This window comes from Delphinus delphis, chromosome 4, assembly GCF_949987515.2.
Source record: "Delphinus delphis chromosome 4, mDelDel1.2, whole genome shotgun sequence".
NCBI lineage: Eukaryota > Metazoa > Chordata > Mammalia > Artiodactyla > Delphinidae > Delphinus > Delphinus delphis.
The window spans coordinates 68,799,676-68,826,719 of record NC_082686.1 but is presented as its reverse complement, the minus strand read 5'-3'; the positions used below and the strand labels follow the sequence as shown (position 1 = coordinate 68,826,719).

General features: G+C 49.1%; 1 protein-coding gene across 4 annotated transcripts in view; it reads left to right on the top strand.

The window, feature by feature from the left end:
• MYLK (myosin light chain kinase) overlaps nucleotides 1–27,044 on the top strand; it is a 268,245-nt gene that overhangs the window by 238,610 nt on the left and 2,591 nt on the right. For 3 of the 4 annotated variants that reach the window (XM_060010776.1, XM_060010777.1, XM_060010778.1), the window contains 7 exons: nucleotides 294–497; nucleotides 5,936–6,153; nucleotides 7,427–7,550; nucleotides 15,595–15,747; nucleotides 18,379–18,502; nucleotides 23,670–23,799; nucleotides 25,263–25,394. In XM_060010776.1, the coding sequence (XP_059866759.1) occupies nucleotides 294–497; nucleotides 5,936–6,153; nucleotides 7,427–7,550; nucleotides 15,595–15,747; nucleotides 18,379–18,502; nucleotides 23,670–23,799; nucleotides 25,263–25,394 (1,085 nt within the window). The remainder of the gene's footprint in view (nucleotides 1–293; nucleotides 498–5,935; nucleotides 6,154–7,426; nucleotides 7,551–15,594; nucleotides 15,748–18,378; nucleotides 18,503–23,669; nucleotides 23,800–25,262; nucleotides 25,395–27,044) is intronic. The other variant, XM_060010779.1, reaches the window with a different exon arrangement.

The following is a 27,044-nucleotide window of genomic DNA, read 5'->3' as shown; positions in this document are numbered from 1 at the left end:
CAGTGTGCTTCACTGACCTAGAGCAGGGACTGGCCAACTTCTTCTGTAAAGGGCCAGATGATGGATATTTAGGGTTTGTGGGCCATTTGGTTTATGCTGCAACGACTGCTTTGCTCCTGAAACCCAGAAGCAGCCACAGACAATCTGGGCACAAATGGGCATGGCGGTTTTCCAGTAAAACTTTATTTAGAAAAAGAGGGAGGCCAGATGGGTCCCACGGTCCATCACTTGCCAATCCCAGGTCAGTGGAAAGCTGGGCTAAATTGCTTTTTCTCTCCTCCTTTCATTCACAGTGGGAAATTTGGACAGGTCTTTCGACTTGTAGAGAAGAAAACTGGAAAAATCTGGGCAGGGAAATTCTTCAAGGCATATTCAGCAAAAGAGAAGGAGAACATCCGGCAGGAGATCAGCATCATGAACTGCCTCCACCACCCCAAGCTGGTCCAGTGTGTGGATGCCTTCGAAGAGAAGGCCAACATCGTCATGGTCCTGGAAATGTGAGTGTCCCGCCGCGGGGCGGCCCAGGATCCCCTTGTGGGACTCCCCCGCTGTCCCGCCACCACCCTCCGCCCCGAGATGGAGAGCACTGTGGGCCAGGGTGTGATGTGCATGACACTCAGCAGCCCGTATGGCCGGGTGCTGACCACTGGGGACAGTCCATCTGTGCACGGTGCCGGCCCTGACCCACTGCCCACCAGCCCCCTCTGCTCATCTCCAGAATGCTGAGTTTGTGCACATTCAGACCAGCACCTCTGAGTGCTGGTCTGAATGTGCACAAACACACACACACACACACACACACACACATGCTCCATAGTGTGTTTTTTTTTTGTTTTTTTTTGTTTTGCGATACACGGGCCTCTCACTGTTGTGGCCTCTCCCGTTGCGGAGCACAGGCTCCGGACGCGCAGGCTCAGCGGCCATGGCTCACAGGCCCAGCCGCTCCACACCATGTGGGATCTTCCCGGACCAGGGCACGAACCCGCGTCCCCTCCATCGGCAGGCGGACTCTCAACCACTGCCCCACCAGGGAAGCCCAATGTGTATTTTTTAATCATTTCTTTTCCTTTTTTAATCTGAATTTTAAAAGTATATGATACAATCATATAAAAAAATATAAGAGAATACACAATGAGAAGTCCCATTCCTACCCCTGTCTCCCGTCTACCCTGTTCCTACCCTGCCTCAGCACCACTGGTAACCAATTTTGTTGGTTTTGTCTGTGTCCTTCCAAAGTTTCTTTATGAAAATGCAAGCATATATTATTTATATTATTCATATATGAATATATATATGTATGTATGTATGTATGTATATATACACATACTTCCCACCTTTTAACCCAAAGACAAGTTTCACTCAATATTCTATACTTGGCTTCTTTCCATTCAACAGTGTATCTTGGAGAGAGGCCCACATCAGTAGCCAGGGGGCTTCCTCACTCTCCCTGCTCCCTGGGATCTCAGCGCATGCATAGACCACAGGTTATTCGTCTTCTTTTGATAGGGTTTTGGATGGTTTCCAGGCTTTGGCTTTTGCAAAAAGGCAGTGTCTCTAACCTTGTACATATAGCTTTACACTCATGCCTGTGTACATCTGTAGGGTAAACTCCCAGAAGTGTGGGAGTGCTGGATCAAAGGGGATGTGCGTTTGAAAGCTTTAGCAATACTCTGAAAGTGCCTGCAGCATCCTTGAACTGCTCATCCCGAGCTTCAGGGATCTCAGTCCTTCGGAGAGGGCTGTGTCAACATCTCGGTGTTCCTTCCCGGGAAAGGTGAAGCCAGTGAGGCATCCCCAGTTTGAGAAGTGACTCCTCTCATTCCGTGAACCTTTGCTGTGTTTCCTTTCAGTTTGTGTTCCTCAGGAAAGGCAGTCGTGGTTAAGAGACAGACTTGAGTCAGAAACCTCACGTCAATCCCTGCTCTGCCTCTTGTTGACGACCTTGAATAAGTTGCCCAACTGTGCCAATCATTAGTTTTATTATCTGTAAAAGGAGGCTATAAACCATCTCGTGTACAATGTGGGGATTAGATGGAATAACGTGTGTCAGGCACAGGCTGTATAATTGCGAGTTATTCTTAGGAGTATGATGCATTGACTTTTTCTATATCCTGGTCTTTTTTTCACTTAAAATTATTTTGTGAGCACTTTAACACCCAACTGGTTTGTGGAACAAATCCTACTATTCAGGAAACCTGGGGTCAGCTTCTATTACTGTCGAGCTGTGATTTTGTAATTATTAAATCCTTTCAGCGAGGAGAGATATTTGGATTATACTCCCTTTTGGTTCTAAAATTCTGCAGCTCTGTGGAACTTGTACACAGATTCAAAGAAAATCTTCCTTCGTCTCTTAGAATCAGTTTTCAGCCCCGAATTCAAACTTCCCTCCCCACTTCTAGGAAAGATTTAGCCCATGTCCATGGCCTCACTCATTATACCCTCACAATAGCCCTGTGGGCTGCAGCCTTTCACATTTATTGTAGAACAGGTTGCTTGGTCCAGGCAGCGTGGGCGTGTGGGGACATGTGAAGAAATGTCTTATCTTTGGAACTTAAACCTTGAGCAAGCTCGTGAGAAGGTGCAGGAGCGGGTAGGAGGCAACCAAGCCTGGGTGAGGCTGGGCAGCAGAACCAGTGGGCAGAATACCATACTTAGCTTGGAATTGGGAGTTGGCAAGCTGGATGGAAAATGTTGGGAGAAAACGGACGAGGGCTTCAGCTGGTCTGGCTTTCATCCCTCCACCCCACGCCTCCCCCGTGGACAGGAGTGAGTCTTACATTCACAGATGCCAGCTGATTCTCCTGCACTTGGGGTAAGGAGCTTGCCCCTTGATAGGAACTCGACCAGAGAAGAAGGAGCAGGTTCATACTCAATCTGTACTTCCCTTCCAGCTTAAACAGACCTGGCCACTGAGAAGGCAAAGGCTGGCTTTCAGCTGTACGATTTGCTCTTCTCCTTGTTCGGTGGAGAAACTGAGATTAAGAGAAGGACAATCCCTGGTGATACAGAAAAATGAAAATGTATTGCAGGGCCCCAGGCTTCAGATCAGCCGCCTCAGATACAGTGAGAGCCCAGAATTAATGTGTCTTCAGCCTTTCTGACCTCCGATTATGAGACAGGCCCCTATCGTTGTAGCAGTGTTGCTCTGATACAGGAGTTCCTTCAGGCTCCAGGCCTGGAGTCAGGGCTGGTCCTTTTGGGACATTCCAAGGGCTGGTGGGCCCCTGAGCACTGAAGCAGATGTGCAGCTTAAGCTGAGTCAACCATCCATTGCCCATCTCACCTTCATGCTGCCATTGGCAAAACTGATCAAAGAATAAGCAGCTAGCTGGCATGAGACAAGGAGGAGAGGGTCTGGGTTTGGAGACCCGTGAAGTGTCGTCCTTCTGGCTGCCAGTGAGCGCTGGCCAATGTCTACAGTTGGGGGATAAATTTGATCCCTTGCAATAAGGTAGGTTTTCACTCATTCATTCACTCACTCATCACTGTTAATTTATTAAGCACACATTTCCTCCGCCCAGTCTTGGCCCATGGCTTTATCCCATCTCTGTGGGTGGCAGCTTCTTTCCACCCACAGTCTTGAGCGTTTTGAAAAGAAACCTATATAGAACTGTTTATGTAACCCCTTCCATCCTTGAAAATGGACCACAAGGACAGTTTTCAAAATACATCAACTAAATTTGAATAGGTTTGAACCTATATTTGCACCTCTACTGAATAGGTTACCTCTAGAAATGCAGCAGTAATTATCTCCACGGCTCAGATTCCCACCACTCATTGCCTCAGACGTTCCCAAGGACACTGCAAAAAATGGTTTCTTGCTTTTTCAGAATATTTTAAATTTAAAACCAAACATTTTGGGGTACCTTGTCTGTGCCAGATATTGCCAGGTAAAAACAAGGGTCTAGAGATGAGCCGTACCTTTTCCAGACATGTTCACAAACAACTTTAAGACAAGGCAGACTTGATGGGGAAAGTGCAGAGATGAGAGTGTGGGAACCCAGGGAGGGAAAGATCATATGATGAAATGGGGAGTGATTTCTCGGAGAACATGAATTTCAGCTGGCTTCCCAGGGGTGGTAACTGAGTAAGCCAATATTTCTCAAACTTGTCTGATTTTAACAATGACCTGGGGTACTCATTAAAAATATGGATCACAACCCTTCCAAGATTTTCTAAATCAGAATCTTCAGGGGAGAAGCTTGGGAGTCTGTATTTTCAACAAGAGCCCCCACTGGTTCTTTAAAAAGGAAAAAAAAAAAAAAAAGATAATTAACATTATTGAGCACTTACTATATGCCAGGCACTTTTCTAAGCACTTTACCTGTATTAATTCACTCAATCTTCACAGCAACCCTGTGAGATAGTGCTGTTTTTATCTGCATCTTACAGATGAGGAAATTGGGGCTCAGAGATGTTAAGAATGGCCTGAAACCTAGGAACCTAAGAACGGAGATTAGAGTTTGACCTAGAGCCTGGGTGGCGGGCAACAGAAATGAAGGGCTTGAGGACAGAGGCGCCACCTGCTGGCCACACAAGGACCTCCTTCTCGGTTGGTTCTAAAGCGTTGGTTCCAGCGCCCCGCAGCGGCCACTGGCACAGACTGACCTTTCCTGCTCAGCCCTCCCAGAGGTCTTTGTCCTGTGGTGATGGAAACCCACAGAGGCTTCCGTGTGCTGGGCCCCATGGTGCGTCCTTGTCTTGTCTCTCCCTCAGGGGTCAGTAACAAGATCCACTTGGCCCGCAGCAGGTTGTCAGATGATAATTAATATGTGCTGAGCACCCACTGTGTGTCAGACATGACGCTTCACAAAAGTTCCTTCATTCCTAACTACTGTGATGGAGGGACAGATGAGGAAACTGGGGCTCAGAAAGGTTAAGTAACTTGCCCAAGCCACAGAGACGGGATTCAAACTCGGCTCTTTCCCATCTTTGTGATGACTCCCTTAGAAGAGGGAAGCCCCTTGGAAGAGGACAGGCTCCGAAGGAAGCCCACTCAACCTTGTTCAGCTGGTGGATCACAGGCCATTGTAAAAAAAGAACTTACTGATGTCTGGATGCTGCATAAGTTACCAAGGGGATGCTTTAAGGTTTCTGAGCAGCGAGCAAGGAAGGTGGGTTTGGAAGGCCGGGAGAGGGGAACAGAGAGGCCCCATGTGACTCAGAATTTGCACTGAAGGGAAATATGCTGGCTGGCCAATCCTTAGAAAAGACGCCCACTGCAGGCCCCAGAACCACCATGGCCAGGATCCAGAGTCTATCCAGGCAGGAAGGATGTACTCCCAGCCTGGGCCAGGGAGCAGGGGAGGCAAGTTAGTTATGGCTGGAAGGAGTAAACTGATGTTATAGGCCTAGCCAGAGGAAGCAAATCGATCCCAACTGTAAGTATAATAGGTTACAGCCAATGACTTTTACAAAATGTGCTGGTGCTCTGTATTATTGAAGATATTTCTCTGCTTCTGGCTATGCAAAACAAATGCTTATGGGTACTTTGAGTTTTTAAACTTCAATTCTTTATGACCAGAAGACATGGCTGGAGAACAGGATAATCCCTTACATCTATAGTCATTTGGGGGAAAGAGGTTGCCTGGCAGTTACCCTTTTTGCTTAGGAGATCATTCTAGATCTCTCAGTTCATGGCCACCTCTGAGACTGCCTAGTAGATGCTTCCCTGAACCCCTCCAAAGCTTAGTGGGCACAGGCGGTGTCCCCCAAGCAGGAAACCAGGAGGACCGGGCCGTCCTCACACAGTGGAAGACTGGGACCGACATAACGGGGCAGTGGTCTGGGACTCAGGAAGCTGCAGAAAATGCCTGGCACCCCCATACACTGGGCTTTCCTGGCCGTGACCCCTTCCCCCAGCCTGCCCTGGCCAGGCTTCCTGCCAGCCAGGCTCCCTGCTCCTGTGGTCTGAGCACCCCCTCTGTCCCCGCAGCGTGTCCGGGGGTGAGCTGTTCGAGCGCATCATCGATGAGGACTTTGAGCTGACCGAGCGGGAGTGCATCAAGTACATGAGGCAGATCTCGGAGGGGGTGGAGTACATCCACAAGCAGGGCATTGTCCATCTGGACCTCAAGCCCGAGAACATCATGTGTGTCAACAAGACAGGCACCAGGATCAAGCTCATCGACTTCGGTCTGGCCAGGAGGTTGGGTAAGGCCGAGCCACCTTTCCTGTTGTCACCAACACGTCATGGCAGTGGCCATGGCTGTGTGTGTTCCAGGCACTGTATTAGACACAACAGTATTAAAGGGGATGCCCTGGATTGGAGCTGAGATCACAGACCGTGGAGACTGCCCCTCCCACTTACTAGCTGTGGGAACCTATGTCTCAAATTTCTTATCTGTAAATTGGGGTAACAGTAGGACTCACCTCATAGAGTTGTTATGGGCTCACTGAGTTAATATAGGTAGAGAGGGATAAGAGCAGTGCCTCGCACATGGTAAGCACTTTGTAGGTGTTTTCATTTGTTTTATCATTATTTTTTTCACTCTGGTGCCTTCAGCAGCAGAACATTTTGCTGATGGTGCTTCCTCACTTTTGCACCCTACTGTACAGTTTCCAGAGCACTTTCACCTACTTTCTCTCATCTGATTCTCACAGCAACGCTTGGAGGCAGGCAGGGCAGATTTTATGAGCCTCAATTTGTAGACCAGGAAACCAAGGTTCACAGTAGCTTTGCCCAGCAAGTCCCACGATGAGCTGGGGTGGAATGAGGACCTGGGGCCTAGTCCAGGGCTCTCTGAAGCAACACTGCTGTTCCTGCCCTTTCAGGAGGCAGGGCACGTTAGGGGAAGGCACTCAGGGCCTGAGTACCCAACCCAAGAGTCATTTTGGTGGGTGATGGTCCTCTATGGCTCAGAGGCACCACCTCAGGGTTATGGTTTTTCCCAACTAACCTCCCAGCAGCTCCTGGGAAGAGAGATGTGACACTAGATGTGGAGAGGTGGGTGGGGCAGGGGAGGAACATGGCTCAGGAGTCAGACCCCCTGGGTTAGGTCCTGAGCACCATTTACTGGGAGGCAGGGTTGGGGGGGAGTCACTCCCTGGGCCTCCCTTTTCTCCTTGGGAGATGGGGGTCATCCTCCTTGGCCAGAGCATTAAATAGGAAAGTCCTCGTAAAGCAGGCAGCAGGGTACAAATGACAGACTGAATGGTAGAGATTATTTTCAAGCACAAGTCACCACCCCTGTCTCAGGGAACTCATGGGAGAGACAGACACGTGGAGAGCCATTCCATCCGGGGCAGGGCGGTTCCACTGGTGTGTCGATGCCCTTGTTCCACGAGGAGGCTGTTGTCCCTGTGCCGTCCTGCAGGGGGAGAGCCGCTGAAGGCCGGCCTCGCCTGTGTCCCTCCCAGGCATCTGCTGACCTCGGGTTGGCTTAGGGACGTTCTGGCGATTGATCGCTCTCCATCCTGGTTGCAGAGAATGCGGGCTCTCTGAAGGTCCTCTTTGGCACCCCAGAGTTCGTCGCACCGGAAGTGATCAACTACGAGCCCATTGGCTACGCCACAGACATGTGGAGCATCGGGGTCATCTGCTACATCCTGTGAGTCCTGGGGCGCACGGCGGGAGGGTCCCCAGGCTGCCCTGCTGTTGACGGGACCAGGGCGGGTCCTGATGGGGAGCCCGCCTAGAGTCAGGAGGGCGGTAGGCTCCCAACCCCCTCCTCGCTGGCCTGCCTGGCTTCTGTGCTCCTGGTGATGTCCACAGCCCACGTCACACTTCTGCAGGAGCGTCTAGCTCTACACAGCAAGAACCCAGTTCTGGGCCCCTCACCATCCTTGATGCTGGCCACCTAGGGGCCTTTGGTCAGGAGGACAGGAACGTGGCTGGTGCCATGGCATTTACCTTCATGTGCGTACAGGGGTCCATAGAGAAGCAGGGAGAGAGGCCAGGTGTACATCTGCTGTGGGTGTCATCGTCATCTTCAGAGGACCGCACCCCATCCTCACGGCAGAGGGACCCCAAATTCCAGCCTCATCTCTGCATCCAGTATACAGACTAATTAATAAGCACTTTTGATGATAGAGCTTTTAGTGGGACCCATAGACAACAGAAAGCTACTGTGTAGTAATTAGAATTGGGAAATTAGGTGGAAAATAGGAAGCCATTCCGTTAAAAAATGCTGGAGAAAAGAGGGAAGGCCAGTAATCTAGACCAGTGCTTCACAGGCAGTAATATGAAGGAATCACCTGGGCTGCTTAGATTAGAAGTTCTGATTCAGAAGCTCCAGGGGACCTGAGAATCCACATTCCTAACAGGCGCTGGTTGCTGGTGGTGCTGGTCTGAAGACAGCCCTTTGAGTACCAGGCCCTAGAGCACACCCTCGTGTTGGGATTTGACCGATTTAGTCTCTGAAGCCTGAGGCTGCAAGCAGGCACTAGCCTTAGTGGCAGCCCCTGAGTTTGTGTGGCATCACACAGTTATGGGATGGTCTCCCCGAAAATGCAGATATGCATGTAGTCATTTTGTAAAAAAGTTTTTGTTGTTAAAGCAAAAGGACAAATTAAACATTTTCACAGAAAATGTGAATATTGACCTCTAAGAATACTTTCTTAGATCCATGGGGTCTTCAGACCCCAGTGTGAGAAATGGCTTTAGGTAACTCTACTGCACAGCCAGGTTTAGGAACCACTGTTACAAAAGCCTTAGCAGAAGCAGAGTGATTTTGTGTGTGTGTGTGTGTGTGTGTGTGTGTGTGTGTGTGTGTGTGTGTGTGTGTGTGTGTGTGTGTGTGTGTGTGTGTACACCAATGTGGCTTTTTCACGTGCTCAGGAGTCTTACTCTCCCTGTGGGCTATGAGGACAGCCTACCTCAGTTGAACCTGTGTCATAGGTTCTGTACCCCAGAGAGTCATCTTCTTCCCTGCTTGGGGTCACCCCCACCCACACAGCCTCCCCCAGAGCAGCAGAGAAGAAACTCTGGCCAGGAGAGCATCTCCCTGCCTCTCCCTACCCAGTCCCCTCCAGGAGAAAAGGAGCTGAGGAGTGAAGGAAACTGTGCCGGATTCTGTAGTGCTGGCCCCTTGGTAAATCAAGGAGAGCAGGGCAGGGGGGGCTGCCCCAGGCTGGATGGGCTCACGCCGGACCTTTGCCCAGGAGAGTGTCTTGGGACACGGTCTTTTGTCAGCTCCCTCTGTTCAGACGCAGCTGCCCTGTGGCTTGGCTTGGCCCTGGGTCCCCCTGCAGCCATCATGGAGACTTGCCTTACTCTCTCCATCGGTTTTCCCACTGCTGTAGAATCAGGACCATCTGTTTGGGCCTCAGAATAAACCTGGGGGTGGGGCATGGCAGAGATTCGATCTTCATTTGGCATTGAGGTCACAGGAGCCAGGGAAGCCCACATGGCTGCCCACTTCCCACAGTCCTAGAGCATGGCCAGCTGTCCCAGTTCACCCAGCACTGATGGGTTTCCCAGGATACGGGACTTTCAGTGCTGCAGTGAGGACCATCCTGAGCAAACTAGGACGATCGGTCTCCCTACGGGTCAGGGCCAGACCGGTGACTAGACGCTCAGTGAATTTGCACAGTAAACACACCTATACCCAGACCCGGAAACCACACAATACCAGGCCTGCAGCCCTCCCGGTGCCCAGGCTCTGGTTACTTCCTCAGGGGTAACCTGATCCCCATTCTAACATCACGCACCATGTTCACCTGCTTTTGAACTTTATGTAAAAGAAATCATACAGAAAGCTGTGTCTGGCTTCTGCCCCACCTTGTTTGTGGCCCCCATTCACATGGTGCGTAGCTGTAGGCTGTTCATTCTCGGTGCTGTGTAGTGTTTCGCCCTGTGAACTTCATCCAGTTGACTTATCCATTCTGTGCCGATGGGCTAGATTCCAGCTCGGGTTATTGTGAGTATTCCGGTACACGCGCTTTAGTGAATATCTTTATGCATTTCTGTTGGATATATAATCTAGAACTAGAATTACTGGCTCATAAGAGCACTTTATTTTAAAATGAAAATTCTTTGAGGTGGAAGAAGTAATTTGGATTACATGGTTTGCTAGATTACTTTTAAAGCTGAGACCTAGGAATAGGGAAGGGCTTTTTGAAATGGGGGGAAAATAATTTTGATGAACGGGGCACCAGCCTGAAGGCATCCGGACGGAGGCGGGAGGAAGGTGGAGAGGTGCCTGTGGAAGGGGGGCAGGTGAGCAGTGGGGGTGGCGGACACAGGCCAGCCCTACGCAGCCTCCTGTAGCCTCCCCAGCATCCGGGCTGCTCTGCCCTGCGGGACGTTTCCTGCTGCTCTCACAGTGGGGACTGAGGTCTGGGAGTCTCTCTCCTCAGCTTGGGCTGTCGGCAGGGCATGTGGTGTGAGAACGGAAGGTGCAGCCAGCCAGATTGCTTCCTCCCAGCCCCTGCTCTGCAGAATTCTGGAGCCACTGCCGGAAGCCCCCAGAAGAGGTTCTCTGGCAGCCCTCGTGCACCCTCCGTCCCTCTCTTTGGAGCTTGGAGTCCTTGCCAGAGGATGCCCCCCGCTCCCCACCATCTCCTTTCTGGGGCCAGTGAGGTATGGAGAGCTGGGGGACGAGTGGTAACAGGTGTATCCCCCAGCGCAGATTTGGTGAGCACCTCCTAAGTGAGCAGCTGTGTCCCGTAAGTTGTCTTGACTTTGCTGAAGGAACTCCTTCTCACACCGTCGGAGGGATCAGGGCAGAGCCTGTCACGGTACAGGAGACCTGGCTCCACTGCCTGCGCAGGGTCCCCAGGCAGGGTAGAGATGTAGCAGGTGGGGTTGGGGGCCCTTTACCCTTTCACCCCTGATTCTGAAGGGAGAAGCAGGTTTCGTGGATCTGCTGGAGACTTCTGCTCTTACCAATACCCATTGGTTTCTGGCAGGAAGAGAGAGGACCAGGCTCTCTAGGCCACACTTCAACGGTGAAGAAATTCTAAGCCCCGCCTCCTTTTCTAAGACCTCCTTCCCTCTCTTATTTCCCTCCCCCCATTTCCTTAGGACTTGCTGTTCCCTTACTGCCTATGGAGACACCAAAACCCTTCTCTGTGCCCTGCCCTCACCCCTACCCCAGAATTCCTTCTCCTCCTCCCCTCCCCCAAGCTGCTGCCCTGCTTTCTCCTCCCTACCATCTTCCTGCTGAGACGTCCCATCTCAGCTCATCTGTGAGCACGTACCATGGTCCAGCGAGGCAGGTCCATCCCCGTCTGGAATCTACCTTCTGGGGACAGCAGCCTAGTGAGCTGGGGAGAAGTCCCAGTGCCCAAGCATCAGGTACCTACTCAGACTCAGATTTGGATGCAGGGCTCTTCAGAGGGATCCAGCAGCTCCACCCAGGGCTGCTTCTTCCCTCTTAGCTGCTGAGTCCAGACATGCTCTCTATTGCAGGTCCTGAGACCTCCAGGCACCCCACATCCACACCAGGCCCAGACACCACCCGCAGGTTTTGCTCTCCAGGGACTTGGCCTGTGGTTAACATGACTAAACCCTGGGTCTGTCTTTCCTAGGCTACTGCACAAAACGATGCCCAGCTCTTCCTGTGGGGCCTGACCAGCCCTCTCAAATCTTCCCACCACACCAGGGAATGAGCATCCCAAGGATAAAATGGGATAAAATACTAACCCCCTCCTAAGCGCTCAGCAGTTCTGCTGGAAGATGTATGGCCTCCTTTGCTGGCCATTCATGCAGTGGAATCATCTGCTTAAAAAGCACCACAGAGAAAGTGTAATTCAAGAGGCATTTCTGCCTTCTGTCTCCTCATGCTCTGTCCTCCAAGCAGAACACGCCCCCGCATCAGATTCCCTGGTGAGGTTTGGCTGCAGTAAGAGATTAAGAAATTAGAACACCCTGCAGTCATGTCCTTAGTTGACTCATTAGCACAAAGACTAATATTTAACCATTAAAAATGAACATTGAGACTCTGTATACACTTGTGAAAGACAATGTCAAGTGAGGAAAAAGTAGACCATCCAAGAACTTGCCCACACTGATGACAATTTTGTGAAAACCAGACAAATTCACTGGTTATGTTGGGGAGAAAAACACTTTCCTCTACCTCTTTGGTTCAGTTCTTGGGGGTCTGCAAGTCAAACTGACAAAAGACAGTTTAACGGGACTTCCCTGATGGCACAGTGGCTAAGACTCCACGCTCCCAATGCAGGGGGCCCGGGTTCGATCCCTGGCCAGGGAAGTAGATCCCATATGCGTGCTGCAACTAACACTTCACATGCCACAACTAAGGAGCCCACATGCAGCAACTAAGACCTGGCACAACCAAATAAATAAATTTTTTTTTAAAAGGACAGATTAACAAAAAGAAAACAGATTTAATTATGTACATATGCACAGGTGTTCATAAAGAAATGTGACTCAAGTTACCTTTAAAATTTGGGGCTTATATACTACTTTAACAAAGAGTGATAAATTATACAGAAATAACTAGACGAAGGAAAAAGGGTTTGGAGCTTCTGGAGGGAGTAAATTGTGACAAGGTGACTAGGAAATGTATAGGGACTGTTCGGCGATATCTAATATGCAGATGACAGTCTTTCTCCTCTTCCTGGGAAGAGAAGAAATGGACAAATAGAACAAATGGAAATTTATGTCACCTTAACAAAGAGAAATTTATGTCCTGCTTTTAGACAGAAAAAGGGAGGACAAAGGGCTAATTGCCTTCAGCTCAAGGCAATTTTTATGCCCAAGTTCATATTTTGGGGAGGTATACTCTGATCCCCTTCAGTTAAAACCCTAGGTAAGACTAGGAAAAGAGGTGAGTAGCTGTGTTTTTAATGCTAGGGTTACTATATTTGTTAATTGGGTTGAACAACCCAACCATATATGATCCTATGCAAATTCTAGCAATAAAGAAAAAGTACAAGAAAGGAAGTTTAAAAATTCTGCAAAATCCCACCACCACGGAAAGGCGTTACTAAAATTCGAATACTGTCTTCATCGTCAGGCTCTGCATATTTTTTATTTTAGAGACGTACTGTTTATCAGGGGGAATGCTGGGGGAGCTGGGGCAGGTGAGGAGCCAGCCAAGGCTTGGGAGGGATTTCAGATGGATGGGCTGCCAGGAAGGAGGAGTGCCAGGGGCCAGAGGAGAGGAGGCTCTCCCCAACTATGAACATCACAGAGATTAAGCCCTATCTTTGTAGGATGACAGTTCCTAATTAGGAAAGGAGGTTTACAGAAGGCGGCCTTTCAGCATTCCACAGCAGGGTTGTTTACTTCCCTGCCCCCTCCCCCCTCTCCCGGCGATCTCTTGGAGTGCTGTAGGACTTCCCCTCTTTGTTTCAAATGGAAAGTGCAGAGACAGAATGAAGCATGTAGCTGGCAAGCAAGAGTCAGGCTGCTTCTTGATGGGACTAGTTAAGCCTATGGGCTTCCTGGGAGCCCCTAGGAATTCTAGTCCAGTACCCTTGGTGTATAAGGGGGGAAGCTGAGGCCCAGAGAGGGGAAAGGAATAGCATATAACAGCACAGACTCTGGCCTGGTGAGGTCCCACCCTTCCCTCATTGTGATATGATCGAGAATGATTATCTCCATGCCCTCTGAGAACATAAATGGGTGTCTTGCTTTAAGATATTTTAATGCCATCTATAAAACTCCTTTATTCAAAAGAACAAATATGTTGATTAGGGTGAGATAATTCACACTGAAAAAGCTCTTTTTCTTCTTTTTAATGAAGATTTTCACCAGAGGGTTCCTCCCATGGCAAGCTTTCCTTGCAATATTTCAATAGATTTTGTTTTACAAAACTTAGTTTTTCAGGGCCAAGTGTATTTCATAAGCTGATGCCTCTTGGATGCCAAAACAGCTCCCGAGGGGTTTGCATTATTGTTTATGATGAGGGATTTGGGGAAAGGGTTGTTAGTGAAGCCTTAACTTGGAAGGTTGATGGCATGAGGGCCCTAGATCCATCTCATGGGGCTCAGGTGGGGACAGGGCAGGACCAGCTACATAAATCATAGGGCCCAGTGCAGCATAAAAAGGTGGGGTGACTTGTGTAAACATTAAGAATTTCAAAATGATGGCAGCAGAGCATGAAGCCAAGAGTGGGGCTCTTCCAAGGCCCATGAAGCTGGCCCTAGGTCAGGGTGAGTGGCGGGCTGCACGGCTGGGGGGAAGATGAGGTGCCCGCCAGAGGTGAGAAGTGAGGCCAGTAAGCCAGACGTCTGCTCCGTTCGGCTTTGAGATACTTTACCTTCCAAATTTTATTTGGCTTAAGCTATTGGTAAGTGAGTCATTCCAGAGATCACAGATTGATGGGGCAGTGGGGGTGAACTGTGTACAGAAGAACTGCATAATAGCTATGGTCACAGACCAAGCTCCGTACTGCGGACCAGGCCTCCTGCCAGTGCTGTACGCTGTGATTTACTTCATCTTCCTAGAAATGACTGTACAAATTAGCGGTTAAGCAATAGGCTCATTGGGCTTTTCTGGTGGCGCAGTGGTTGAGAGTCTGCCTGCCGATGCAGGGGTCACGGGTTCGTGCCCCAGTTCGGGAGGATCCCACATGCCGCGGAGCAGCTGGGCCCATGAGCCATGGCCGCTGAGCCTGCGCGTCCGGAGCCTGTGCTCCGCAAAGGGGGGGCCGCGACAGTGAGAGGCCCGCGTACCGCAAAAAAAAAAAAAGAAAAAGAAAAAAAAGAAATAGGCTCATTGACTGCAAATCCTTGAGCAAGTTACTTACCCCCACTTGGTGCCTCAGTTTCCTTATCTGTTAAACGAAGTAATGAGTTACCTGCCTTAAAGGGTGGTGTTAAGACTGAATGAGTCCATCTGTTTTAGCTCTCTGCCCAGTGCATGGCACATAGTGGACATTTGATAGATGTCTGCTGTTATGAGAATGAGGACACAGGAGAAGGAGAACAGGGAGAGGTGGCAGTGGTGACCACTCCAAGTAGCAGGTTGTCCATCTAACAGAGGAGGAAGCTGACACAGAGAGATGAGGGGAATTGTCCAAGGTCACCCAGCGAATGAACAGGCCATGGTTCCTCTGAGGGAAGTTTTCTGGTTTGGCCTAAATGCCTCAGGCGCATTGACGTCAAGTATAGATGGATCACCGACCCGCATTGCAGGTCGACCCTTCGTGGACACACCCTTGCCGAGCCCCACTTGGGCTGGCCCTGTTCTTGATGCTGATGGTGAGAGGTGGGAGGGCGGGACAGGGTGCAGTGATGAGTGCTGTACCACGTGACCAGTCCACGACGGGTGTGTGTGTGTGTGCGCACGCGCCTGGAGCCCTGCGAAGGAGGCCATTCCTCCCCCCAGGACCTTGGAGAAGGTTCTGCAGGGCGAAGTTCTCGCCTGGGTGTTGGGGAAGAACAGAAGGCAGGGAGGAAGGCCCTGCAGTGCTGTGTGGAAGTGGTAAACTGAAGAAAAGTCCCTCCGCCTCAGCTTCACAGGCAGGTGGTGTCAACAGGCGGGCGACACCCCAGAAGTACAGTGAGTGAGCCAGCGGGCAGAGGCTGAGAGCCACGCCCCCTTCTCTCCTGGGTGGGAGGGGAGGCAGGGGTGGGGGCGTGTGGGGCGCTCTCACCTCTGACCTCAGGGAGCGCTCCCCTGGCGGGACCGCCCTCCCTGCTGGCCTCCCCCACTCACTGCTCTCCTCTCTCCTCCCCCAGGGTCAGTGGACTGTCCCCCTTCATGGGTGACAACGATAACGAAACCTTAGCCAACGTCACCTCAGCCACCTGGGACTTTGACGACGAGGCCTTCGATGAGATCTCCGATGACGCCAAGGACTTTATCAGCAGCTTGCTAAAGAAAGATATGAAGTAATGGGTCGCGATTTCAGTCTTTTCGGCCTCCCCACTCCCCGGACTGGGGTCCAGAGGCAGGGACTCTCTTTCCCTGTCGTGGGCCCCTCCGCACCCGAGGAGGGGAGAATGGGCACTGCGTGCGCGAGGGTCCTGCTCCCAGGTGCCCGACACTCTCCTGTCTTTCGAAGCACAGAAACCTCACCTGAAAAGCAGCGCTTGACTGCCTGTTGACGGAATGAGGCAGCTTGTGTGTGAATAACGACAGCCCCTTTTATTTTCCGTGTACAGCTGTGGCCTGCAGCCGCCCTGCGGAAACCTCAGCCCTTCTGGGGCTTGCAGGGGAGGTACCCTGTTTGCCGGTCCTGACCATACTCCTAGCTATTCTGGCTGGATGCTTATTTTGTATCTAGATCATGTAGGAGCTGCCTGCCTGAGTGTGGCCAGGTACCTTCCACCACTGGCCAGTTAGGCTGTGACCCCAGGCCACTGGGCCCAGCTCCATCTCTGTCCCCTGCAACCGTGCAGACTGTGAGGTTCTCTCCTCCACCTTCTGGGGCTGCCTGGAGCTGCCCAGGTGGTCAGCAGATGACAATAAAGAACATCTGTGAACGTCAGGAGGCCTGAGTGTTCAGGCATATAGACGGCCTAAGGCTGTGAGGAAAGGTCAGACGCCCAAGGTGCTCAGTCAGTATTTCAGGGGGAAGAGGATGGAGGTGGGAGCAGTAGAGGAGGCTAGAGCAGAGGAGGGGAGGTTGAGGGGGTCTTGGTGTGGCTGGAGAGAATTCACTGGCGAGGGGAAGCAGCTACCGTTACGGTAGGAAATGGAGAGGGGCCGTGCACGTGCCGGGAGGGCCGGCCTGCAGCAGGGCAAGGGAGTGGTGGGGTGTCGGCGGGGGGCCACGGGCTGTCGGGCGCCTCACCCACTCTGTGAACAGGTGGCCAGATGAGGCAAGGCCTGGCTCCAGGGGCCCCGGGGAGTCGTATTTGGCAATACAAGCAGCTGTAAGCTTTTCCCCAGAAGGTGGTGTTGAAACGGGTGGCGTGCCGGAGGAAGGCGGGAGGAGTCAGCCCAGAGGCTCTGCATGTGCACCAAGGGGACTTTGTGGCCTAGGTTCTGCCCTGTCTCCCTGGCCCGCAGACCCCTGTGAGGCTGTCGGTCGTCTTGCCCCCTCTGGGGGAAATCCTGTCTGGGACATGAGAGCACAGTTGCTAAAGGAGCGAGGCTAGAGGGTCTCTTAAGTGGTTCGGTCTGGTTTTCTGGTTACGCACCCACCTCTCAGTCCTTTTTAGCCAGCTCAGGGCCAAACTCCTCCAGAGGAGACATTCCACACTCCTTGACAGCGAGGTCTTTTTAGCACTTTGCTGCCCCAGTCTTCACCTCAGAAGCAGGCGTGACCCAAGGAGGATCTAGATGTTGCGGGGGGCCGAGATGCCCCTCCCGTGTGATGGGTCCCCGCTCCCCAGGTGCCTCAGGGAGGTGCGGATCTCCTTCCTAACAACTCTGGTCCAAGGATGGCTTCTGTCAACCAGGCTTCATTCACCCAAGATGTGGTAAATGAGGTATTGTGTGTATACCCTATTTTCTCACCTGACCTTGAGTTTATTCAGAAACGTGTTGGCTTCTCTGTGCTCGTAAAATGGACTCACCAAAGAATTGATTTCATATAGATCAAGACACTAGATTCCCATAAACTCAAACTCAGCATCTCTTCAACCAGAAATCTCCATCTATCAGCACTTTAAAAAATGTTTTTCTATTATAAGTTAATACATGTAAGTTGTACAAACTTTGAATATAAGAAAATAATCCATATCCCCTTATCTAAAGACCACTGCATTTGCTATAGTTAGCAAATTTACTTTTACTCATTTTCCTACATATGTTAGCACTTGGTATTTTGGGCTTCATTAGTCCTATGACAATTAAGGTGATGGCCCTGAAATATTTCTAGATTCCCAGAGCTTTCAGAAGATTAAATGAGTTTCGGTGCAGTTCTAAGGTTGTCATAATTCATAGGTTGTACAAAGCTGGATGCTTATTTTGTATCTAGCTCATGTAGGAGCTGCCTGCCTGAGTGTGGCCAGGTACCTTCCACCACTGGCCAGTTAGGCTGTGACCCCAGGCCCAGAGAATGTGATCTCTGAGTTTTAATGGGAAAAACCTGATACTCAACCACACCATAAGATTTGAGAGTTCACTGATTCTCGAAGGTTTGGGCCTAAGGTTTCACTCTTCTCTCCATCAGACAAGGAGGCAGAAGGATCGGGCCTCCACAGTTCCCAGCCCCCACATGACCAGCAGAATGACCCCACCCTGGAATACGGTGCCAGTCATTCCCAGACATGTCTGCCCTCCAGCACTTAGCCTCCCTAGACCCCAAGGGCAGGTCGTGAGACTCCAGTTGCTTACTGGTGTTTAGGCTTTCTCAACACTAATGTATTCTGGGTCTAGTCAGTGTAACCCAGACCAAGAGAGGAAAAAGGCCAAGAGCACAGTGATTCTCACCATGGTGGATGGACTGGGAGCAGACAGCCCTGGGCTCTGCCCTGTGTAACTAGGGACAGGTGACCTCCCGTTTCTGATCTGACCAGCAGTCTCTGTGGTCCCCTTCTGCTCAGAAACCCTCTGATCTCTGCCTCTATTAGAAACCGCTTGGACTGCACCCAGTGCCTTCAGCATACATGGCTAATGAAAGACACCAAGAACATGGAGGCCAAGAAACTCTCCAAGGACCGGATGAAGAAGTACATGGCAAGAAGAAAATGGCAGGTAATGAGGGGTCACTTTGGACTGGGATGTCGCCCCTCATAATTGCTTTATTCAAGCTACCCTCATTCCCAACTTGCCCTGGCCTCACTCCAAAAATGTTTACATTTGTTTCTGAAATAGTCTGGGACCAAGACTGACATTCCATGTCTTCGTGACTAGGGACGAGCAATGTCACCTTTAGGACTATTTGGCAGCCCTGGAGAATGTGATCTCCTTATAGGTAGCGTGATGGTCTTGCATTTCTTTACAGTGAAGGAGGTGGGCACATGTTCCACAAAGAGAGACATGGGAGAGACATAGAGAGGTTACATGTTACTAGCTACATGTCCTTAGCCAAGTTACTTAACCTTGCTGTGCCTTCGTTTTCTCATCTATAAAATGGGGATATTAGTGGTACCAAATCTTTGTGAGATTCTCACTGTTGTGAGAATTATATGAGAGAATATTCATCTGGCCTTTAGCACATGGCCTGGCACATAGTAAGTGTTCACAGATGAGATCGGTAGCCAATATGTATGGAGGGCTGGCCACGTATAGGGACCATTCAAAGCACTCTCTATGTAGTTTTTTAATCCTGGGAGGCAGGTACTATTGTTATCCCCAGTTCTCAGACAAACAAAGCAGAGAAAGGTTAGGAAGGTCACCCAAGGTCACAGCTAGTAAGTGGGAAAGCCAGGATTCAAACCCAGAGACTGGCTCCAGCGTACAGAGTCTTAACAGCACACAGTTTAATGACACAAATCGCCTCTGATTGTTAGCAGATGGAGAAAATGATCGTCCAAAACCATAGAGAACTTATCATGATCTATTTTATCTCTATTATCACTACTAGTATTATAAAATTCCTGGGCTACTGGAGGGTGCACGGTTTCTATACTCAAGGAATGTACAGTGTAACAGGGACCTGAAGCAAATAGACATAAAAGGACATAACACACACCAAGAATTATAAATGTTCACTATAGCTCTCCATTCCCATATATGTGAGTGCGGACAGAGAATGGAACCAGTCACACCAGAGGTGGATGTGAGTCTGACAGGAGTCTGAAGTTGGCCATGGAACATGAGTAGAGCACAGAGAGGAGGGGATAACAGCACAGACGGAGGAAAAGGCGCAGAGGTGGGAACTGGACCTCACCCTGATCATGCTGGCCTGACAGGAGCAGTCTTTTAGCTGGGCATTCAGGGGACTGGGGCATTTGGACCTTGCCTTTGTGGCAGAGAACAAGGAAACCACCATTTTAGGGGCAACTGGGACACTGGTGATTTGCCACACAGAATGACTAAACCGCAGTTCACTGAAAAGTCCAAGTTCACACAAAGGTTGAGAGGAGCAAAGGTGAGAGAGGGGCTTCGGGTGTGTGGGTCTGAGAGACTTCACCCCCTGCACATCTCAGCGGCCTCCCCGAAGTGGGAGTCAGTTCTTGGTTAGCCCCGCCTGAAGGTTTGGGTGGATCTCCTGGCCTCTGTCAAGTACCTGGTGAGTTGGAACACGTGTGCCGCTTACCTTACCCTCTGGTGCCATTAGGGTCCAGTGAAATCAGAGGAGCAAATATTCTTTAAAAAAAAACAAAGCCACAAGAAGACCACAAAATCAAAGGTTGGCTTTATTAATGATCCTGTGGCCAGTAGATCTCAAAGAAATAGCGGTATTTCTGGCGCAGATACGGTGACTGGTATGGGGGTGGGGCAGTTCTCAGAGGAGGGAATTGCACTGGGTTTTGGTTGGATGAGGCCGTGGGCTAAAGGGCAGCCTTATTACTTCAGGCTTCTGGAGGCATCCACACATCTGCTGGTGAACCAAAGCCAGGAAGAGCCTAAACCCAGGGGATAGGCGCAGAGAAGAGATAAGGAAATGGGAGAGGAAATAAATGGAATTTTTCAGTCAGATGTGTCCGGAAACCATAATTTGTGGTGATATCTGAATCACATTTTTTTCTTGTTGTTTACAGTGTTATCAGCCATAAGGTTTTCTGAAAGTGAGAAGGGAAAGGACAGAATTCAGAAAAGGAACATTAATTTCCTATTTTAATATAGGTAGCAGCATTTGGAAATGGCTTTTCCACAGAAACAGTGGTTATGTTTCACAAAATTACATAGAAAAGTAGTCTGCAAAATCCCATTCAACACATAATGTCCCTGAAGCATATTGTCACTGGTAATAGTTCAGCTGCATCTGACCACCTTGTGTTACATCTCCTCCTTAGGAAAATGTTTTCCACATTTTAAACTCTGGATACCAGGACCTTAGCACCCCTGGAATAGGGGGTTCCCTCTGAGAGCAGCTGAGGTTCTATGTGCTGGGGCGGAGTGGAGTGGAGGGGGATAGAATGGGGTGTGCTGTGGAGGGAGAGGGCCAGGGCAAGCACAGGGGGCCCACAGCGCTCTACAGCTGCGTAAGAAAAGCTTCCTTGCTATCATTCTGGTGTAGTTTTTTTTTTTAAAGCTTATGACATTCTTAAGGATTTTTTAAATTTATTTTTGGCTGTGTTGGGTCTTCGTTGCTGCGCGCGGGCTTTCTCTAGTTGCAGTGAGCGGGGGCTATTCTGTTGCAGTGCGTGGGCTTCTCATTGCGGTGGCTTCCCTTGTTGCAGAACAGGGGCTCTAGGCGCGGGGGTTTCAGTAGTTGTGGCACGTGGCCTCAGTAGTTGTGGCTCATGGGCTCTAGAGCACAGGCTCAGTAGTTGTGGTGCATGGGCTTAGTTGCTGTGTGGCACGTGGGATCTTCCCGGACCAGGGCTCGAACCCATGTCCCCTGCATTGGCAGGCGGATTCTTAACCACTGTGCCACCAGGGAAGCCCCTGGTGTGGTTTTCATAAAAGGGGAAGGAAGTAACATGGGAACAAGCCCCAACAAGCAAGCAATAGATAGATGACTCATTGTATTATTGATTTTAGAATGAAGTTATTCTGAAAGAGGGTAGGTTTTTTATTTATATCAAAAGAATGTTGAAGAGACGTGGTGGTGAGTAATAGCATTGAGGGTGGGTAAGTTGAGCAGGATAACAGGGCCTCTGCATGCAAAATGGAAGCAAAGGACTAGGAATTGGAGGCTTGTGGGCAGCCATCTTTATTCTCTGAGAACCACAAAGACTTCAGCAGTATGGACCAAAGGGCCTTGGGGAAGAAAGCTTTTGACTCAGTATAGCACGGAGTACTCTTGGCCATCACATTTAGATAATACGCATTCTCAGGGGAAATTGTAGTCTTGGGGCTGTTGGTGTTTATGTAGGGCCCATGATGGCTGGCTGACTCTAGGGTGATCACCTTGCCGAGGTTTTCCAGGGCCTGTCTCAGCTTTATCCCTGTAAGCCCCTCAGTCCTGGGAAACCAGGCTGGTTAGTCACCCTCGCTGGCTCTCCCAGGGGAGGGAGTCTGTGCTCTGTTAGGGAAGCCGTTACAGACCCTGCCCGCCTGGAACACAGGAACCCAGCCTTGGCAAATTGCCGTCCAACAAGAAAAAGGCCTCCTCAAGACAAGAATGGAACTTATCAAGAATTGAATCTTTCTTTTTTGATGTTTTAAAAATTTCCAAAGGTCTCAGTTAGTAAAGCAGCAACCAATTTTCAGCTCAAAGGCATGAAACTGGAAGGCTAGAACATATAGTTCTGACAAATAACTTCCCCACCAACTAGTTTTTCCCATGAAGCAGCTTCCAAAGATTGACCTCTGATGTGTGGGTTATTAAGATTTTCCCTGTTGAGCACTTATATTTCTTCCTGTTTTAGAAATTATATGGTCTATTGCTCCATCTGATGGAAAATTTCCCCCAATGTGTGGTCTATTCGTTTGTTATTTGCCACCTTCTCTGAAATATTGTAACGCTTTGATTTGCCTTGTTCTCATAGCTTCGTATTAGTCATTTTGTTAACAGAAGAGGAAAGACTTCATTCTTCCACACCATACAAGTGGAGACAGTCCTGCATCCAGGTGTTTGGGATTAGGGAGCCCATGGGCTCAAGGGGAGCGTTCCCTGCTGCACATTTGCGTGTCTGAATCACAGTCTTTCTGTAGAAGACTAGAGCTGCAGGGAGATTTGAATCTTCAGGTCCCACAGTGAGGCCCAGAGAGGGGAAGTGATTTGCACACGTTAGCAGAGTAATGAGTGGTTAGAGAACTAGCCTGTCCCTTGTCAGGCTGTTTCCTTCCTCTCTCAGCAGCTAGTCTGTGGTGCACAGCATCTGGACGCCTCAAAAGACGCTTTGGGTGCAGGGCTGGAAAGCAGTGGTTATGCCTTAGTTTCTTGTCTTAGTCATTCCATTGACCTTAGAAAAGGGGTGAGAATCTTTACTTAAAGGTGAGAAACACAGACACAATGTGTATAATTGGGGACTTCTTGACCTAAATCCTATGCTTGGTAGAATTTTCACAATGCAAAGAAAATTTTCAAGTCCTGGCATCTTTTTCAGTAAAAATTCTGTCCTCTCCCAAGGTGCCTTGACTAAGAAAAGCAAAGTGCTGTGCTTTTCATTTCTTTGGGTGCTGCTTTTTGATGCTGGGTGTACATCAGGGAAGAACTGTAGACTTGTGCTGGGGCCAGCCAGAGTATTTCTCGAAATCTCTTTAAGTATCTGAATCATAAATAGAACTAAATGAGACCTTGGAGATCATCCTGTCCAACCCCCTCCTTATACAGAGAAGGAAACTGAAGCCCAGGGAGGTTAAGCGACTTGCCTATGGTCAATAGAAGGCCTTTTTTTTTTTTTCTCTTTTCCCAGCGGGACCTGTGGGATCCGTAGTAACTATTCTCTTGGCCAATTAAAATCCTATCACTAGCATTGTTTTATGAGAAACAGCCTCCACTGGGCCCTGTCAGCAGTTAAGTCTTTGGAGCCGTCTCAGCCTGCAGTTGCTTTATATAAACTATCCCTTTTATGGGAGTTGAAGCACAGTATGAAAAGGGTTTTTGTCTCATGTTGACCTTGTTTAGTCACATTAACGCACACATCGGTTCCAGGCCCCATTCCATTCTCCGAACATCTTCTGACACGCTGATAGTGCTGAGCAGAGCAAGGTTGGGCTCACTCCTCTGCAGAACCTCGGCACGCAGGAGGCCCTTGTTTCAAGGACAGCTGCTTCTCCTGGGCTGGGCTCTTTTCCCTGAGCCCCGCTGCCCAGCTGGAACCAGTGACACCGCCTGAGTCCAACGCCAGTGTCTATTTTCCAGAAAACGGGCAATGCTGTGAGAGCCATTGGAAGACTCTCCTCTATGGCAATGATCTCAGGGCTCAGTGGCAGGAAATCTTCAACAGGGTCACCAACCAGCCCACTCAATGCAGAAAAACTAGAATCTGAAGGTAAGGAGCTCCAGGAAGATTTTCTCCAGCCCGATGGTGACAAAGGAAGGGATGGGGGATGGACAGGCATTTAGAGGTTTTTTTTTTCTTAAGGTGGGGGGATTGGGTTTTTTAATAATACAATATACAAGGAAAAATTTGAAACTACTTTTACACTGCCCTGACAATAATTATTAAATGTAGTATTCTTTAATTGTTTCACCTTAGGTTTAACTATTTTCAGAAGGAGAGTTATTTGTCTAATAGAACTAGATGATCTCCACTAACCTTTTCCCTATATTTTACATAAGAATTAGCAAAGGCTTTATTAAAAGTTTCGTTTTTCTCATTACAAAAGCAATGCTTGTATAACAGGCAAACATAAAATAAAAATCACATATAGCAGTGTACTTTTTAAAAATATCCGTTTTTTTTAACGTGTCTTTGCGTTTTCCTTTTAAACAAAAATTGACTCATATAGTCCATATTTGTTTGGTATTTTTCATGATGCTGGAATATGTCGTTTGAACTGGGTAGACAGTGACTGGCAGGGCCCCTCCTAGACACCAACAGGGTTAGTTACTTGCCCACCGTCTTTGAGATGCTGCCCCATCCATCTCCTCAGTGAAGGCCTTGGCCTCTTCCTGCTTCAGATGCATGTAGGGTCTGGCCCTTATCCTGAGGTGCCTCATTTGGCCTGAGACGCTCCTCCACCTCCCACCACTGCCTGATGCTTTTCGTATCCAAAGGTGAGAAGCTGAGTCTAGCTCCCTTTGTGCGTAAGACAGGGTAATCGGTGAGGCTGCTTGCTGAGCTGCTCTGATGCAGCCCGGGACCGAGACTGCTGCACATGGGCCTGGTCCCTCCTGCTCCAGCCCTGCCACTCTCCAGGTGACCCAGAAATAGCCTGAAGGGGAAGGAGAGGATCAGGAGCCACTCAAAGTTACAGCTTTTCCCTGGACCAATCCCAAACCCTGGTCCAGAGTCATACACTGTGAAGGCAGTATCCGTGTGGAGAATAGAGCTATTGGCAAATCGCAGATGCCTCTAGGACCTGGCTCTTCCCTTCCAAGGAGCAGATGAAGGCCTGCTGCTTCCAGAGGAGGGCAGAGGGGGTACAGAGATCAGGTGGGATGGCGTGCTTCCGTCCTTCTTCGATACCCTCAACTGAATCCTGAAGCAGCATGAAATGCAGCCAGATAACTTTTTTAAAGATTATTTCCTTTTTCAGTGTGTCAGCATAAGGGAGGGAGTCCAAACATTTCCCCAGTTTGGTCACAGTTCTCTCTTCTGCCAAAATCATTTGGCAGCAGGCCAGCCAGTCCCCAGGAGAAAGGTGTGCTTATGATTCAGTCCTCTAAGCGCCATTATTTGCTAAATTATAACAACTTAAAAAAGAAAAAAAGAAGTCAGCTTTTTTAAACCAGGGAAGAGGAGAGAACAAGGAATAAAGAAATTACCATGTCCTCTTCCCCGTCTTCTAGAAGATGTCTCCCAAGCTTTCCTTGAGGCTGTCGCTGAGGAAAAGCCCCATGTAAAACCCTACTTTTCTAAGACCATTCGTGATTTAGAAGTTGTGGAGGGAAGTGCTGCTAGATTTGACTGCAAGATCGAAGGTAAGTTTGTAGCTGTTCTTCCCTTACCTACAAAAGGGGTATGGTTGGCTGGTGGGCCCCTACTGTGTGCCCTTGGCAGAATGTCAGTTCTGGGGCAGCCAGGCTGTGAGGGAAAATGGGTCAGGAGGAGTTGGCCCACTGCCCCACTCTACCTGCTTAAGATTAGGGCCATTCAGTGACTCACTGAGGGCACACCGGATATTTCACCTACTTACATCAGCCACTACACCCAAGTTAAAAGTGGTTTATCATGGACCTATTTGGCTATGGAATGTGCTTAATGAAATGAGCTTTGCAAGCTTATGGGAAGCATGTGAACTGCCCACCAAAGGCTCTCAAAGGAAGGCTGGCACAGAGCATAGGATGCAGAGAAGGCAGCTCTGCTGTTAATCACTGGGCTCTGTGACCTTGGGCGGTGATTCAGCTCTTCTGAGCCTCTAGTCCTCATCTGTAAGACAGTGTCTAATGCCTTGAGTGGCTCTGGAGACTGTGAGATAACATGTGGAAAGGGGAAACCTTTCAAGTCTTTTAAAGATGTCATGGAGTCAAGGGAAAAGTTGTGGATCTGGTAAGTGCAGAGACAGCCTGCGGTGTGACTTCAAACTGAGGGAAGTTGGGATCCAGGCCCTTGTGCTGTCTTCCCCATGTTTCTCTGCCTGCTAGAAATAACGTGGCCAGAATGAGTTGTTAGAGCTCAAGGGACCCTAAGGGATCTTAGCATAGCACCTGAGAAGTTAGCAGTGTTGGTGACACATAGCATTTCAGTCTCAACAGACTGCAACATTCTAGAAAAATAAGTGGCAAGATAAGACAGGCCTCTTTGCTTCAGGTCTGTGACTGTTGTGTGCCAACCAGAGTGGAGGGCTATCTCCCATTTCGGTCAGACCAACTTCCCCAAGGCAGCATAGCACAGGACAGCAGTGATAACGAACCATGCCTCCCACTTTGTAAGATTCTCCAGCAGTATGGCTAGATAATGCCTTTTGGGTAAAGTAACCCAAAGGTAGGAATGAAAAAACAATTTTTCTCCTGCATCACTATATTACCAAGATGCCTTATAAATGCCTCGCCTACCATAATCTTTCTCTTTTTTCATTCAATTTTTTTTAAAAAGTGGATGTGCTGCCTTTGCTAGTGTGGAAGTGCTCAGATTGGGGGTTCTGCTGAGAGTCCTGGGCCACTGCTTGTAGCTCTCACCATCACCGCTGTCTTTGGGTCTTAAGTTCTTTACTTTTTCCTTTATTTTTTAGAAAATATTATTTCATAATAATTATCTTTTTGCTTACTTTTCTCTTTGGGATTATTTTCTTGGTATTTGCATCACTTTGGATGCTGAGGAGAAAGTAAAGCATATGGATGCTGTTCGTTAAAAGCAAAATTCTACTCGAAAAGAATGTTAGAATTCTTATGTGTAATTTGTATTCTAGCTGGGGCTACAATTTTGTCCTGTAAAACTACTTCTCCAAAGTTTAAAAACCAGTCAGTTAGTATTATTATGTTTTTAAAGACATAAAACATATATTTTAATGCTGAACTTTGCAGCAACATGACTAATGCATAAAATGAGACGAATGAGTCTGTCTTTGGATCAAACTAAGACAAATACTGCTTTCTTTTTCCTAGCAGTATTGTCAGTTCCCCTAATTTATG